The following is a 16,881-nucleotide window of genomic DNA, read 5'->3' as shown; positions in this document are numbered from 1 at the left end:
GCCTTCCAATGTGCAGACTAAAGCATCTTTATCTGGCTTTTACTGACATGTAGCTTTTCTTCCAAAGGATAACACTTAGCGTGTTAGTCGATGACATTATAAGATTAATGAGTTTGTCAGAATAGCCAACCACCAATTATGCCCGAGAGACAGGTCATTTTCGTGAGACATATTGGAAAAATAATAAAAAACATATTTAATTGCAAAGGGACAGGAGACCTAGATAGGAAGCAGATGTGATTGTGACCACTCCTCCAAAGAAATTATTGAAGTAACCCAGAGGAAGAAAAAAGATGACCCCTCAGAAGATAAGGTCAGATTTTGCTTACCAAGATTTTTTCCCTAGATATAGAATTAATGGCAGCCCCTCTCCCCTATTTTGTTTTCTTATATTCACTGTGAAACTTAATTCCAAGAGTCTGCCTAAAATTTTGCATGTACACATCAGCTTAATCGTGAGAAATTTGTAAATATTTTTTATTAGATATTAAAGCACATTGATGTTACAACAAATTTTTTTCTATCTCTGAAAAATGATAATGACGTATGTCTCATAACATAAAATCATCATGACAGTGATTTTTTATGATAAATATGTCAACATTATTATCTGTTGAATAGTTGGGACTTAGGGTCAACTACCTGTAACATCAAAATATTAAAGAGATGTTTTCTAGTGTCAGAAAACTATGGTCTCTGATTGGCAATAGGCAGAGCAGAAAATAATGCAGGAAATCTCAGCCAAATTTACATAGATGTTATAAAATTCACATGTAATTCTTATTATTTTAAGAGAGAAATTTATCTTTCAAAGACTGATATTAATGAAGTAATTTCTCTGGATTTGCAAGGTGCATCCAGAGATAAACAGACATTTTAGATTGGAATGGGTAATTCTATGCATCACCCTGAGAGGGCAAGATTTCTCTCCACAATAGTCTATTATACAGGCCATTTTCAATAATGAAGTAATCCTATTTTCAACAGTTCCCTTAGGAGATTCTTTCAAAATATAACATTAAACTTCTCATTTTTAGAGTAGGTTTTCTTTATGTACAACTGAATTTAAGCAATGAATTTTACCATGACATTCTATATGTAATCTAATGTGACATATTAGCTTCTTTTAAAATCACCTTATCCCCTAAAATTTGTGAACAATAATTTCATCTCTTATAATTGTAAGCCAATATATTTACAGAGGCTAAACTACATTTAAGTTTTCAATACATTCCCTAATCAACTTTTTTTTTTTCTAAATGGCATCCCATTTACCTGAGCATACCTGTATCAAAGAGCTAAATCCTACACAATTATCTGCTTCTCATTAGGGCTCTGCTTTAGAATAATTGCTAATAATTACTTTGGTGTCTTCAGGCTTTAAAGAATTATTTTGTTATGTATTCTGTGAATCTGGACTTCTGAAGACATCTAAAGGGCTCTGATGGTTAAAGGAGTTACGAATTTTCTGGCATGATAAAGTAGTTTGATAGGATATAGGAAGCAACCTAATTATGTTTCACTTTGGAACATTTCACTTGCTTCAAGTCCAAAGTAGGATAGTGCATAAGTGCTTTTGAATGCAGCTTCTTTCATTTATTAATGCCATTTATATGTTCCAAGTATTATCTTAGTGAAATTTTATGCTATGAACTCTTAGCAGTGTTTCTCATGTACAGGTAAAAACTATTGGATCACTATTTTTCTAAATGTAAATTACTTGTCACATAATGTTCTACATACAGTTTTTATGTTAGTTCGCTGATTTGAGGACTCAGAACAAGCTTCATTTATTTGTTTTGTTTAAAAAAAATGTATCCAGAAATTATCTATAATGTTCCAGACCATAGTAACACATGTTGTGGATGCAGTTATCAAAAAGCAAATTACCTGGCATTGTGGTGCTTAGATTCTACTCTTAGAGCTAGATCATTAACAAATAAATATATTATGACAGGTAGCAATGAGTGCTAAGAAGAACTCAGCTGGGTAAGGAAATGGAGAGTGACTGGGTAGGGGATACACACACACACACACACACACACATATATATATATATATATACACACACATATATATATATACACATACATATATATATACACATATATATATACACATATATATACACACATATATATATATACACATATATATATATACATGTGTATATATATATATGTGTGTGTGTGTGTGTGTGTGTATTTAATAAAGAGCTCAGGAAATGCCTCTATGAAGAATTTAATTTGAGGAAACATCTAAATTAAGTGAGTGAGTTTCTCCAGAGCCAATGAGAAGAAGATATCCCAAGCAGAAATCATAGCAAATCCGGAGACCCTGAGACCTCATGGATCTTGGGTGTATTTGAGACACAGCAAGAAAGTGAGTGTAGCATAGTAAGATAGGGTACAGGAGAACAGGTGGGAGGGTTGGCAGATACGAGATCAGAGAGTTGGGCAGGAGCCAGATCATGTGAGACTTTTTGAGCCATGGAAAGGACCCTGTCTTTTACTCTGATGTGATGCGAAGCAAAAGAGTGAGGTATTCTGCTCTAAATATCGAGTTAGGCTGAATAGTCCCCAAATGTACCTAAATCGTAGTCCCCAGAACATGTGACAATGTTATCAAAGGGGCTTTGCAGATGTGACTAAATTTAGGATTTTGCAATGAGGAGATTATCCTGGATTATCCACCTAAGTATTATGTAATTACCATGGTCCTTATAAGAGGAATTCAGGAAGAATTTGAGGAGGTGATGTGATAAAAGAAGCAGAGATTGGAGAGATGTGCTTTGAGAATGGGGGAAGGACCCAGAAGCTAAGAAACATGGATGGCTTTAGAAGCTGAAAGAAGGAAAGGGGATGGATTCTCCCCACAGCGTTTCCAGGAGGAAGCATTGCAGTCGACATGCTGACTTCAGTTTAATGAAATTGATTTCAGACTTTTGACCTCCAGAACTGTAATTGAATGAACTTATGTTGCTTTAAGCCACTAAGTTTGTGGTAATTTGTTACAGCAGAAATAGGAGACTAATATAAGTATATTAGTTATGTACTTACAACTCTGGCTGACCCTTGAACAACATGGGTTTGAACTGTGTGGGTCCACTTATACATGAATTTTTTTTGATAAACGCAGTACAGTACTACAAATGTATTTTCTCTTCTTTATGATTTTCTTAACATTTTCTTTTCTCTAGCTTACTTTATTGTAAGAATACAGCATATAATACCTCAACATACAGATGTGTGTTAATCAACTATAACATAGTTATAATAACTGTATTATGTAAAGCTTATAGTTAACAGTAGGCTATTAATAGTTAAGTTTTGGTGGAGTCAAAAGTCATATGACTGCATGAGGGTCAATGCTTCTGACCTTCATGTTGTTCAAGGGCTATCTATATCTTTTTTTTTTATTTTGTTTAATGTTTATTTATTTTTGAGGGAGAGAGAGAGAGAGAGACAGAGACAGAGACAGAGTGTGAGTGAAGGAGGTGCAGATAGAGAGGGAGAGACAGAATCCGAAGCAGGCTCCAGGCTCTGGGCTATTAGCACAGAGCCCGATGTGGGGCTCGAAGTCACAAACTGCGAGATCATGACCTGAGCCGAAGTCAGACGCTTAACTGACTAAGCCACCCAGGTGCCTGAAGGGCTATCTATATCTATATATCTGTATCTGTCTATATCTATATCATCTATCTATATCTATCTATCTATATCTATCACTTAATTAAAATATATAGATGACTCTAAAGATTGGAGAATAGAATTTCAAAAGAGTAGAAGAAGGCTCAGTCAGTAGAGCATGAGACTCTTAATCCTGTGGTTGTGAGTTCGAGGCCCACATTGGGGATTGAGCTCAAAGAAAAAGGGAGTCCTGTTAGGAAATAATAGTGGTTTGAGCTGGTGGGTTTTCAGGGAAGTAGGTAGACTAAAGAACTTGCTGACTGACTGTGTGTCTTGAGTAAACGACAGATGTTCTATTAGTTTTCTATTGCTGAGTAACAAATTACCACAATTTAGCTGGTTACAGCAATACAAATGTATTATCTCTGCTTCTGTCCACTTATTATCTCATAAGTCCAAGTGGGCTCAGTATGCCTAGGGTTTCCCATGGCTGAAATCAAGGTATCAGCTGGACTGAACCCTTCTCTGGAGTCTCTGAGGAAGAATCCATTTTTTTAGCTAACTCTGTTAGCTAAAACAACTCTGTTGTTGGCAGAATTCTGTTCCTTCTCATTGTAGGACTGAGATCCCTATTGTCCTACTGACTGCCCAGCTGGAGTTGCTCTCAGCCATTAGAGGCAGCTCTCAGATCCTTTCTGTGTGGTCTTTTCTATTTTGAAAGCCACCAATGGCCCATTGAATCCTTCTTGTGCTTTGAGTATGAGCTCCCTTCTGCTACCTGCTGCTGAAAATCCCCTGCTTTTCAAGGGCTCACAAGATGACATTAGGCCTACCTGATAATCTCTCTTTATTTAACTAAAAGCCAACTTTATTAGTTGATAAATGACTTTATTATGTCTGCATTGTCCCCTTGGCCATTGTCTTAGTCAATACTTATACTCCTGGTCTGGTTTTTAGATAAGCAGCTGAGAATGTTTTTAAGGAGATGGAAGATTACATAGGCCGCTTCTCTGTTTTACATTTGGATCTTGGCCTGAAATAAATCTGTAAAAAATTACTTCATTTCTCAATACCTTAGATTGGCTCCTTAAAGTCTCTTGCACATTAAATAAGCCACACTACATTTTTTTGAGAAATAATGCAAATTCCAAGCAATGGAGAATAATTCAGGAAATATCAATATGAGAATGAGTATTTAAAATGAAAGATATTAAATATAATCAAAAATGTGGTAAACTATAGTAGAAACTAAATATGATCAGCGATAATATAAATACGATATTTCACATCATGCAGTTTGGTCAAAATTTGGTAGTGAATAACCTTAGACCTTTTTATTCAACTGATTGCAACATCAAACATTAATAATAGTTAATAAATGACATTATCTCTGATAATTTTCTTTTCAGCGGTTAGCTTTTGCAGGTGAGAAAAAGGCAGCTGATATTTATGCCATGCAGAAGAAAGCTAAAGACTTATAAGGAAGTGTTCTCCATTCTTTGTGAGCTATAAAGTCTGTCCAAATAGCAATATCCTCTCCCTCAGAGAATCTGCTGCTTGGGCCAGCCGTGTGTTATTGTATTTGGACCGTCTCCATCTGCAAATGTTGACTTTTCATCTGTGACCAAGGAAAAAAATCTGTATGAGGAATGTGTAAAACATTTAATCCTTGTTTACTTGTTAACCAAAGGTTTTGTCAAATCCTGCTGGTGTGGGGTTTTTTTTTTTTTTGTTTTTGTTTTTTTTTGCATTTGCTTCTCAAGGTGACTGTAGGTGCAGTCTCAATGTAGCGTTTAAATCTGAGCTATAAGCTAAACTCTGACTAAATCATTAGGTTTTTTTTTTACTTAGATTTAGAAACATAAATACTTGTTCTAAATATAGTTTCACATTCAAAAAACTGAATGTGACCTAAATAATACAGTAATCTACAGGAAAAATTGATTTATAATTTCTTTGCTCTGTCTGGGGCTTCTCATAACTAAAATGAAAACAACACTGAAAAGTTTGATTATCTATGGCAAACCACAGTGGTATTTGATGAGAGAATAAGAAAATGGTAGAGGTCATGCATGAAAATCTAGTCTCTTACTCTTAATTTGTAGATGACAAACTAGGACTAGCTAAAATCTTTTAGGAATCTAAAATTACTTTCACAAAGTCTATATTCATTCATTGTTTGACTGTGACTTAAATCTATTTCTGTTTGACCTAGCTATCCGTGTGACCTGATGGTTCTGATTTTAGATATTCTATTTAGCAATCTCTTGAGCCTAACATGATCAAACAAAGCTTGTTGAGTGAATGAATGAAAAATATTTTTCCCATAAGTGTGTTCAAATTTGCCAGATCTATTTTTGGGACTCAGACTGTCCACATAACTGTGCTGCACTATTTCGTATGCCAATGGAATGGCAACATTAATGGCAATGGAATTTATTATACTTTTTGATTGTTTTCTATATAGAAGAGTAATAACTGATATTTATTCCCATGTGACATTGATTTAAAAATTTTGATGTGGCATTGTGTATTGTGATCTGAAGTAGAATGATGTCTCAAAAGGGAATGTGGGTAATGCTAAGCAAGTTCCTCTGTTTCTCATGCCAGCTCTCATATTTGAAATTAATTTTGGCCATAGTTTAGATGGGAAGCAAATTAATTGATTTGATTTTTAACAGCAACTGTTCAATAAATATAGTAAGTGGTGATAGAATAGTAGAGAGGAGGGATGCCTAGCAAATGAATTTGACCCATTTTTCAGGTCCCTCCATATTTGCATAAGCATAAGCATTTAGCTTCATCTTTTCATTCAAGGTAATCCACAGCGATGATAAGAAATCGTTACACTGTTACATCGTGCCAGAAAAAAAAAAAAAAGAAAAAGAAGGAAAGAAAGAAAGAAAGAAAGAAAGAAAGAAAGAAAGAAAGCAAGCAAAGAAGGGAAAAGAGAAAAATGATAGACATAAGCTGAAAATGAGGGTGAGAATGAGCTAGCAAAAATACCGATGTTTTTGTATTGGTCTCTTAGAGATGCTAAAATTAACTTCAAATGTAGTGGGTGAAAGTATTTGGTTCCCTGAAATTTTATTATAGGAAAATTGATTAAGGCAAAGAGCAATCATGAAAAATAAGATTTTTCACAGTATATTAATAACAGCAAGTGTAAAGCAAAATTATAGGATGAAAGTCTACGTAAAATGGAAATTTATTTAAAACAAGTGAAGAAATTTTATCATTTGCCTAGAGATCTGGGAAACTGCTGCAGCCAATCCAAATCTGGGGATGCCTCCTTCACTGTAAGGTGCTTAGTGATGCACAGCTCTGCGAACTTCCTACCTGCTACCATGAAATCTTGGGGAAATCAGCAAAATTGAACTTAAGAACAAATGTTTTGCATAAAAATACTGATATATGTTCTTACCACAAAAAAGGCCATTGTAACATGAGAATCAGATGTGTTCTGCATAGAAGATGTATTTTTCTATCATAAAAATCAAGTGAAATGAAAAATTGAGTGAAATGGGATGACTTTGATCCCAAATGATATAAAAATGACTCCTCTCTTTTGCAATTCAATCCTGGTAGTCTGTTTAATCATATTTTACCCCACAGTAAAAATTCTAGAGAAAATTCATTCACATAAAAGGCCAAATATTCACATAGTATGAAACCTAACCAGGAATAGGAAAGGTATCATGATTTTTTTTTAAAAAATATCAGTTCCAAGCTTTGGAATTAAAAGGTTTCAAGTCCCCAGGTTGAAAAGTAGGTGGACCACAAGCCAGAAGGTACTTGTTAGTTACAGCAGTTGAGTTAATCAATGAAGTAACGGTTCTGCCTCTGGGTATAATAAAATGAGATCAAGACCCATTCAGCTATCCTACCACTTAGGTATAGCTGGAGATCCATTAACTTGGATCGTTTCACATTTTAAACTCACGTCTTTAAAACTCAGCAATTCAAGCAGCTCTCTGACAGCTATTGATGCCTAACCATAGAAAAAGTATTTTGTTGGGTTTTGAGTGAGAAGGTGAGCTATGCAAAGGTGGAGAGGGAAATACACTGACACCTGATATAAATATTAACTGAGACAACTTTCAAGCTTTTGGTTATGTGCTTTTGTATTTGCTTTCAACATTTAAATGCAGAGACAGATGGCTTGTACAGTTTTATCAGCCCTCGTGTCTTTATACATTCAAAAACCTGGAATGATAACCAAACCCATAGATTGCAGATTGTGAAAGGGAACAAATAATTTAGTTTTTTTAAAAAAATCAATAAATGTTTCAGTCTTAGAAAAATCATGATGGTGGATTTTAATTATTTTTAAGAGAAAGGAAATAACTTGGTGCAATGCTGAAATTGTAGAAAATAATGTATGTGCAGTTCGGAATCCTGACCTGGGTTCTAAACAGATATTGTATGAGGTAGCACAAGTAGGACATTAAAATGTGTAAAAAATTGGAGAAATGGGAAAAACACATGTGCACACAAACACATGTACACGCATAAAATCTTAAGGCATTTATTAAGAATCCAGCATAGTATCTGATATGTGTGGTACATGATAGATATTCAATATTCACTTGTTGAGGGAACTTATGAATGGAAAATATTATTCATCACTTAAGATAATTACTTATTATGATAATATTAAAAATAATTATGGTCAAAGATGAAGAGCAATATTTTAGTGCCTATATTTTTCATATTTTAGCAAAAATGTCCTGGTATTTTAAGTGCTATATATTTGATGGAGAATTATAGGTTGATTGTTTTTAATCATATTTTGGGAAGTGACAGTATTCAATATCAGTGCTTTATAAAGAATGTGTTTCTCCTTTTAAAAAGTACAAAACAATTCAGTCATTGTATCTAAAAATGAAAGCAATGAATGGTAACTCTTCCATGGTTAGCATGCTTCCGATTATAAGCTTTTACTTTTTTTATAATTTTTTTAAAGTTTATTTATCTTGGGAGAAAGAGCATGCAAGTAAGGGAGGGGCAGAGAGAGAGGGAAAGAGAATGACAAACAGGCTCCACGCTGTCAGTGCGGAGCCTGACCTGGGGCTGGAACTCATGACTTCTAAGATCACGACCTGGGCCAAAATCAAGAGCCACTTAACCAACTGAGCCACCCAGGTGCCCCCTGATTGTAAACTTTTAAAGAACAGGGACTTTTAGGGAACCAGAGGTGTGACTGTTTTCCCTTTAATAATCCCTAATTTAAAAAATGTGTTTTTTTCCCCTTCTTACCAAATCATGACAATTTGGAAGCATTGTTATTTTCCAAAATAAAACCCAGGAGTAGGGGGTGGTTTGTTGTTGTTTAACATCAAGGCAACTACTGGTGATTAAATATAGGCCCAAATAAAACAAGTAAAAATTTCCTTATTCAATGTCATGTCCCTAAATAAAACTTAACCAAAACATAAAGCAAAGTATATTTCCCAACCATGTGGTTCAAGCATATAAGAAAATTTGTGTCATACAATTTCATATACTTAGGTTTTTTCTTTAATGCTGTGTTGAGTGAGTGCTGAGGTCCTGGCGAAAGTCTGGTCACTTCCCCTTGAATAATCCCACACCACACATTACTTCCCTTCTAGAGACCTCACACTCCTAGATCATTATGCACCCTCTTTAATTGCCCAGGGGTGACATGCCAGACAACTTCAGACAGCCCCTTTCCCCTAGAATGTGAGAAATTATTCAAATTCATCAGTCCACAGACAGCCCAGGGAACCAGCTCACCCCACCCACCCTGTCTGCCAGGCATAAACACCCCCCCCTGAAATTCCCCCTTTTTCACCTTTTCCTGGTGTAACCTTCTGTGCAGCCCTGCCCTGTGGCCTTTCTCTTTTAGAGCCATAAGGAACACAGACTTCTGGCTTTCATTCAAGTGTTGTGTCGTGTTCCACCTTGCGGTGGATCTTTCAGTCTTATACAGGAATCAGCTACCTGAAAGACTTACCTAAGAATCTACAAATGTCTGGAAATATATTTATGCATTTTATCAAAAGCCTTCAAATTTACTTGTGCGAATAAATCTAAGTAGAATTCGCAAAGAGCGATTGATATTATTTAATGGAAAGAAGCTCATTTTTTTACCAGTCAGGATTTTGTATAGTACTCATAACTGTAGATGTCTTCAATTGTCAATTATCTGTAAGAGGAACTTTCAGAAAAAGGTAGAAATGATGTAATAGGGAAAAAAGTCCATCTGTTACCTTGCAAAGAGACAAGCCTTCCTAAATAAGTTGACTGCTAATGACACCTGTTCCTTCTTAAGGATACCCTTTTCTTCCCTCTTTGTTCACTGCTTGTAAAATAGAAGTAGTGAGAATTTTAAAAATTCCCAGGGTAACCTGAAAACTCTATGAGGACAGTGTTGACATCTATTTTGACCACTGCTGTATTCCTGGTGCCTGTCACAGTGTCAGCATATACTATGTGCTCAGTAAATATTTATGGAATAAATAAATGTTACCAGTTCTGAAAAAAAAAAAATACAGTATTTGTTAAAATGTGTCACTCATTGCTGAAGACTTAGGGTCCATATATTCTGACACACACACACACACACACACACACACACACACACACACACACTTTCTCAATCTCTGGGTAATCTTTCTTTTTTTAAATATTTTTAAAAGTGTATTTATTCTGAAAGAGAGAGAGAGTGAAAACATGTGTGTCAGCAGGGGAAGGGCAGAGAGAGAGAGGGAGAGAGAGAGAATCCCAAGCAGACTCTGCATGGAGCCTCATATGGTGCTCTATTTCACAAACTGTGAGATCATGACCTGAGCCTAAATGAAAAGTCAGGTGCTTAACTGACTGAGCCACCCAAGTGCCCCCTGCGTAATTTCTTAATTTAATATGAGGATAATGAATGTTGGATAAAGCTATTTTAAAAAATAATCTTGAGTGAAATCATATGAGACTTATCTTTCCCTGACTTACTTCTTTTGCTTAGCGTAATACCCTCTAGTTCCATCCATGTTGTTACAAAAGCCAAGATTTCATTCTTTTTGATTACCTCATATGTGGAATTTAAGAAACAAAACAGATGGACATAGGGGAAGAGAAGGAAAAATAAGATTAAAACAGAAGGAGGTAAATCATAAGAGACTCTTAAATACAGAGAACAAACTGAGGGTTACTGGAGGGGTGTTGGGGTGTTGGGTGGAGGGATGGGCTAAATGGGTGATGGGCATTAAGGAGGGCACTTGTTGGAATGAGAGCTGGGTGTTATATGTAAGTGATAAATCACTAAATTCTTCTCCTGAAGCTATATTACACTATATGTTAACTAAGTTGGATTTGAATAAAATTAAAAATAAATAAAAATATTTATAAATAAAACAAAAATAATCTTGCATATTCTTTCCTTTTATGTACTCAATAAAAACCTGATTCTACTGATATTTCTGAGATAGCTAATTATTTGTTTTCCTTTGAGATATCAACAACAACAAAAAAAGAAAAACTTAATGGTTCTAGAAAAGTAAAAAACGAAGGTTGGTTTAGAGGCCTCAAGCCAGATTGCACATCAAATTGGTGATTACTTTATCTCCATTGATGTCTTGAAAGGAGCGAATATATTTAACAGTGAAGTTAAATAATTCATTTATTATCTGTCACAAAGTATTGTGAAGCAAAGAGATGTGCTGTTGAGGAAGCTTTTGGTGTGATGTTTGTGAAATCAGCATCTTCTGTTAGAATTACTTAAGGTCTGCCTTTAAGCAGAGGATATTTTTAATTATTTCTCAGAACATTTTCAACCTCATAAAATTTTAATTAACAATTAACATTGTTCATAGATCATCACTGTTGCTTAGCACAATAAGGAATCAAAAGACTGAGAAGTCGTTTTTTTTTTTTTTTTCCATTAATGGATTTTAAATCTAGTTGGGATAAAACAAAAATAAAATGATACTCACGAAAGTACAGAACCTCCCTCAAAAGACAAAGGTATCATTAAGGCAGGAGTTGAGGAAGCTCAATTAGGAAAATTGTCATTCATCACTAAGAGGAGATCTGTGGATATCTTCAAGGTACACACAAAATATGAATTGGTGTAGTTGTGGGAGTTAGCTTTGGTACTTGGGAAGCAAGCTGACCTTGAAAGAATAAGTAATTAAATGAAAATGGTCCAAAGCATGCAAAAAGCATCTTCTAAACCTGTGATCTCAATGTAAGGAGCATGAATTGGTTTGAGCAAAATGTGTTCGCTTTGTGGATATAGAATCACTGAGCACACTAAACTGAACCTAAAAGGGAGAAATTAGTTTGAACTTTTGAAGGGTGGGCAGAATTCTGAGGACAAAGAAAGGCTCATAGAGAAGTTCAAATTAAATATACTAGGATGTAAGTAATCTTTGGACGTTTGTGACAGAAATAGTTTTGAGTAATGAGTGTGTGTTTAAACGAAATAAATCTGTTTGCTTTTGGCGGGATGGAAATACAGGTCAGATGAGAAAGAATTTTAAAGTTGTTCTAAAGAGAAGGTTTTAGATTTTTAAAATGACTAAAATTTGAATTTGCAGGAAAGAGTAAATTTTAGCCACATTTTTTTCTCATCTGGTGACCATTCTGAAGTTGCTTGTGTTTTGTGGTCTCAGGTATTTGTATCAACTGTTACCTATTTCAGCAGGAATTTTTTCATGTGCAAGGAATAACTGGAATATTAGTAAGACAAAAAGATGTTAAAATTAAAAAGCACAATTTGGGGCACTTAAAAATGTTAGTAGTGCTAACTTGGGCTTTAGCAAAAACATACATTCCAATCAACGGGTTAAGTGTTTTAATTGTTGATGAGGCAAAGTTGCAGAAATGTTTTCTTCATTTTCTTCTACATTTTTATTCTGGTGACTATTTTGAAAATGCTTTTTGCCTCAGCCATTTTTGCCTCTCCACTTAACCTCCTTCGTAAAATCAATTCCTAATTTCCAGCCTATCACTTATCACTTGACTGTTTAATCAAGGGGAAAGAAAACAAAACAAAACAGTTTTTTCCTAAATCATTTGGCTGTTGTTTTTCAGTAAAGGGCTAATTTCCTCTTTATATAATCAGAAAAGAGTTTACTTTTGAAATGAAGGTTAAAATATATGTTGTAGATTGCCTGCTAGGAAAAACAAGCAAACCAATAGATAAATATCTACGATGACTTTTTCCCCCCTGAATATTAGACTCCATGTGATCCAATTTGCAACTTAGCTAGACTTTCATTCTAGTGAATTTATTTAATACACTTAGAAATATAGAAAATAGTTTAGGCTTGTCGGCACCTGCGTGGCTCGGTGGGTTAAGCGTCCGACTTCGACTCAAGTCATGATCTTGTGGTTCCTGGGTTCCAGCCCCACATCAAGCTTTGTCCTGACAGCTCAGAATCCGGAGCCTGCTTCGGATTCTGTGTCTTCCTCTCTCTCTGCCCCTCCCCCCACTCACACTCTGTCTCTCTCTCTCAAAAGTAAATAAACATTAAAAAAATTTAAAAGAAAAGAAAATAGGTTAGGTTTGGAAACAACCAAATGCTGTCTTTGAATGCAAATGACTTCTTTATTTACTTGGATTTCAGAATGCTTGCAGCAGACCAGGTGTTCCTTTAGTAATACACACAGTTAAAATATGCTTTAATTTTTTTAAATTTAAAAATGTTGCACAATTACTTTCGTATGGTTTTGTATAAAAATAACATGTTTTTATGGAAAACTAGTATTTTATATAATCATTTAGAGTATTTATTTTTTAATATTATATTTCAAGTATTTTCTGTTTTTATGGAGTTGTACATTACATATTTACATATTTTTCAACATCACACATAAAAATTTTCGACTCTTCATAATTTTTCATGAATAAGGGCTTTTTGTTGAGAATTAGACGGTAAATCAGTAACAATACATACTCCACAGAAACAGTTGATCAGAAATGGTGTATTGTGGGTATATCTGTTTACTAATGTCTGTTTCTCAATATAAATGAAGGCTGAAGGAAAGAGGTGATTCTTACTTCCACAACAAGGAATTCGATTCCTTCTGTTCCTCTTAAAAGACTGAATTCTTTGAATTGCGTAACTTATTATACTTTCATAAGAAAATGAAATCACCAATGCACTTCTTCTCAAAGGTGACAATTTTAAATTACAGTTCTAACCACTTTCTTTTCTTATTTTCTCTGTCTCTTGCCCTCTGTAGATGGGCCTTTGGGTCCCCGAGGATTAGCTGAAGCCACAGAGATGTGCACTCAAGAGTGCTTGGTTTTGGGTCACTCTGATAATTGCTGGATGCCTCCTGGCTTGGGCCCATATCAACACCCTAAATCTCCTCTCTCAACCTTTGCACCCCAGAAAGAATGGGTCAAGAAGGACAAGCTTGTGAATGGGCACACCCTTACCAGAGCCTGGAAAGAAGATAGCAACAGGAACCAGTTCAATGACCGTAAGCAGTATGGCTCCAATGAAGGCCATTTCAACAATGGCAGCCACATGACAGACATTCCTCTGGCAAATCTGAAGTCTTATAAGCAAGCAGGAGGTACTATTGAGAGTCCGAAGGAGCACCAACTCTAAAAAAAAAACAAAAAAAACAAAAGGCTATATGGGACCTAATAACTTTAATCTAAATAGACATGCTAATACTGTGTGTGTCAGAGCTTTATGTATTCAATAGATCTCTATAACTATGCCCCTTTATAGCAGGGATATCCATAACTTTGTGTTAGCACCATGGAGGATACAATATTTTACAACATAAAAAAGAAGATAGTTCTACTAGCCACGTGATCTTGTTTACTAGAATTGATTAAACTCTCCAGAGATGATCACTCCATTGTGCAAATATCTTTTTTTTCTTTTTTTTCTTTTCTTTCTTTCTTTCTTTCTTTCTTTTTTTTTTTTTTTTAATTGCATTTTACTTTTGACCCTGGACTGCTGCTATGAACAATAGAATATGCATTTGGAGAGTAAGAAAGTTCCATGGATTAGAGTGACTGACAAACATATCCAGTTAGAAAATTGTGCTCTTTTTGTCATTGATTTGTGCTGGGACTGCTATACTTGACATTATACTTCAAACGAAACTTAAAAAGATTAAGCATTAAACCTATTGTGCTGTTAACAACGTTAGTGGATACTTGTAAGTCAATCAGTGTTAAAGTATTTGTAAATAGAAGCAAGTTATTATTAACAACTTTTGTGTACTTACAACGTTCACCTAAAAAATGTTGTAGCATAATTCCGTGTTTTATGGTTGCTTCTTTCCTTTTTCTTAATTTGCCTCTTTGTCGTTATTTTTGTTGTTTCTTTCAGTGAGGTGTTTCTGCGTTAGTAGTCTGTCTTGACACACATTGTTCAAAGGATCTCAAACGCTTGTGTTTAAAAAAAGCTTCTGGAATCCTGCTTCTTTTGTGATCGCTTATGATACGGGGATTCTATAAAAAATAAAGATAAAATGAAAACCTTATATAAGAACAGGACTTCTGCAAAAGCTTGGAAACTCAGAACCTATTTTCTTGACATCCTTGTTTTCAAAGTAGGCAAAAGCAAAATCACTTAATCAGTAGCATTAAGTGTGAGAGTAATGGGAAAGTGTTATCCTTCAGCAAGTAATACAATATCCTGTGCTTGTCACTCATACAAAACTAATGTATCAAAATTAGCATATATTGAAGAAAAATTACTATTCAAAAATAGTTTCAACCGGGCAAGTGTGTGTCTACAACTTTGTTGAAATGGCAGAGTTTGTGTTGATCCTCATATACAATAATGTTGTTGTAACACAAGTGTTAGACCATAGCCACAAAATATTTAATGTGTTGTGCCTTCATGATGTAACAGAACATTCTCCAGGTAGGCTAGTTGGGGGAAATAAAGGGATAAATCTCTAATTATTGCTGTTTAACTGTTTGTTATCATAGTCGGTCAATGCCTGGCAGGTACCAGCATCTTGTCACTTAGGTCCAACCAACAGAGTGACAACAAATGTTCATAAGATCTCAGTTGCACGTGCAAACAAATCCAAATTCGAACATTCTTAGGAGGTTTTTGTTAAGGCATGACAGATGATTTAAACAAATAAATAGCATGCAACAAAATGTCTTTATTGAAAGAAGTGAAAGTTATCTTAATGCCACGGTTCAACATCAGTTTAAAAGTAAAAAAAAAAATAAAATAAAAAATAAAAAAAAAGGTTTGCTAATCTGATAGTTAATTTGTTCTTACCAAAAATAAAATTACTTTGTAAATAGCAATTCACGTTTTTCCACAGTATAATGGAAAATAATGGGTAGGGGTGCATTGCTTATTGAAGTACATTTTTGTCGGTTTGTGAGGGGTGTTTGATGACTTTGACAGAATCAATATCTAAACAATTATCCTTGTTACTGCTTTGCCAGTTCTACGTTATTTACAATTATTCAGCTCTTGCAATAAATGTTCTGAATTCCTGATTGTAGTGTGTTAATTCTTGGTCAACATCCAAAGTGATAATTTCTACTCTAATTGTTGGATAAATATATGTGGGTAAATCAGCTCTTAATTAGAAATCAAGGCGGACTTTTGAGGGGTTTAATACCTATGTTCTGAAAATACGATTTCAAAGAGTTAAACTTCTGGTCTATGAAATCATTTTCTAGAGAAATTCATGGAGAAGTTCAGTTCACTTTCTAGTCAAGATTCATGCAAGTTTTATCAAACTGAAATCCCAAGTCCAGAAAGCTGGCAGGTAGACTAGTAAATGAGGTTATTTTATTGTTGGCCAAGGCAGAAGAGAACTATTCTGGGATTAAGGCCTTGAAACAAGGGCTAACACGTCATCTGTATTTCTTTCAGATAGGAAAATAGGCACAGAAAGCTGTCAAGGATAATAAGACATACTCATACATATGCCGTGTGTTTATTTCTCCAGAGAACACCTGGATCGATTTTCATTCGTGTTAGGGTTTTAGGGTAGGTAAGCAAGCCTGACTCTTAAGTCAGCTTGAGACTTGAGACCTACAAAAAGCTCTAGAGGAGCTTTTTGTAGCAATGGGAGATAAGATTCAGGAGTTAGAGACACAGAGATAAAGATACTTGCTTGGACTGTGGCTGGGTGTGAAACTGTAACCCTTCACTTGTGAATAAGCCAGACTCACCCATGACTGTGAGGCACACCATGGAACCTCTGTGTTTTCTTCAGAGGGTGCGGCCTGCCCCAGGACACAGAGCATGAATGAATCCTGAAAACATGTCACTCTGGAAAAGAT

General features: G+C 35.0%; 1 protein-coding gene across 1 annotated transcript in view; it reads left to right on the top strand.

Moving 5' to 3' along the window:
* LOC125933853 (protocadherin-9-like) overlaps positions 1-16,559 on the top strand; it is a 768,436-nt gene extending 751,877 nt beyond the window's left edge. The window contains exon 4 of the mRNA XM_049647047.1: positions 13,836-16,559. Coding sequence (XP_049503004.1) covers positions 13,877-14,209 — 333 coding nt within the window. The 5' untranslated portion in view covers positions 13,836-13,876 and the 3' untranslated portion in view covers positions 14,210-16,559. The remainder of the gene's footprint in view (positions 1-13,835) is intronic.
* Positions 16,560-16,881: the final 322 nt, after the last annotated feature.

The sequence above is a fragment of the Panthera uncia genome (genome assembly GCF_023721935.1).
Source record: "Panthera uncia isolate 11264 chromosome A1 unlocalized genomic scaffold, Puncia_PCG_1.0 HiC_scaffold_16, whole genome shotgun sequence".
Classification (NCBI taxonomy): domain Eukaryota; kingdom Metazoa; phylum Chordata; class Mammalia; order Carnivora; family Felidae; genus Panthera; species Panthera uncia.
This window is presented reverse-complemented; position numbering and strand designations above follow the sequence as displayed.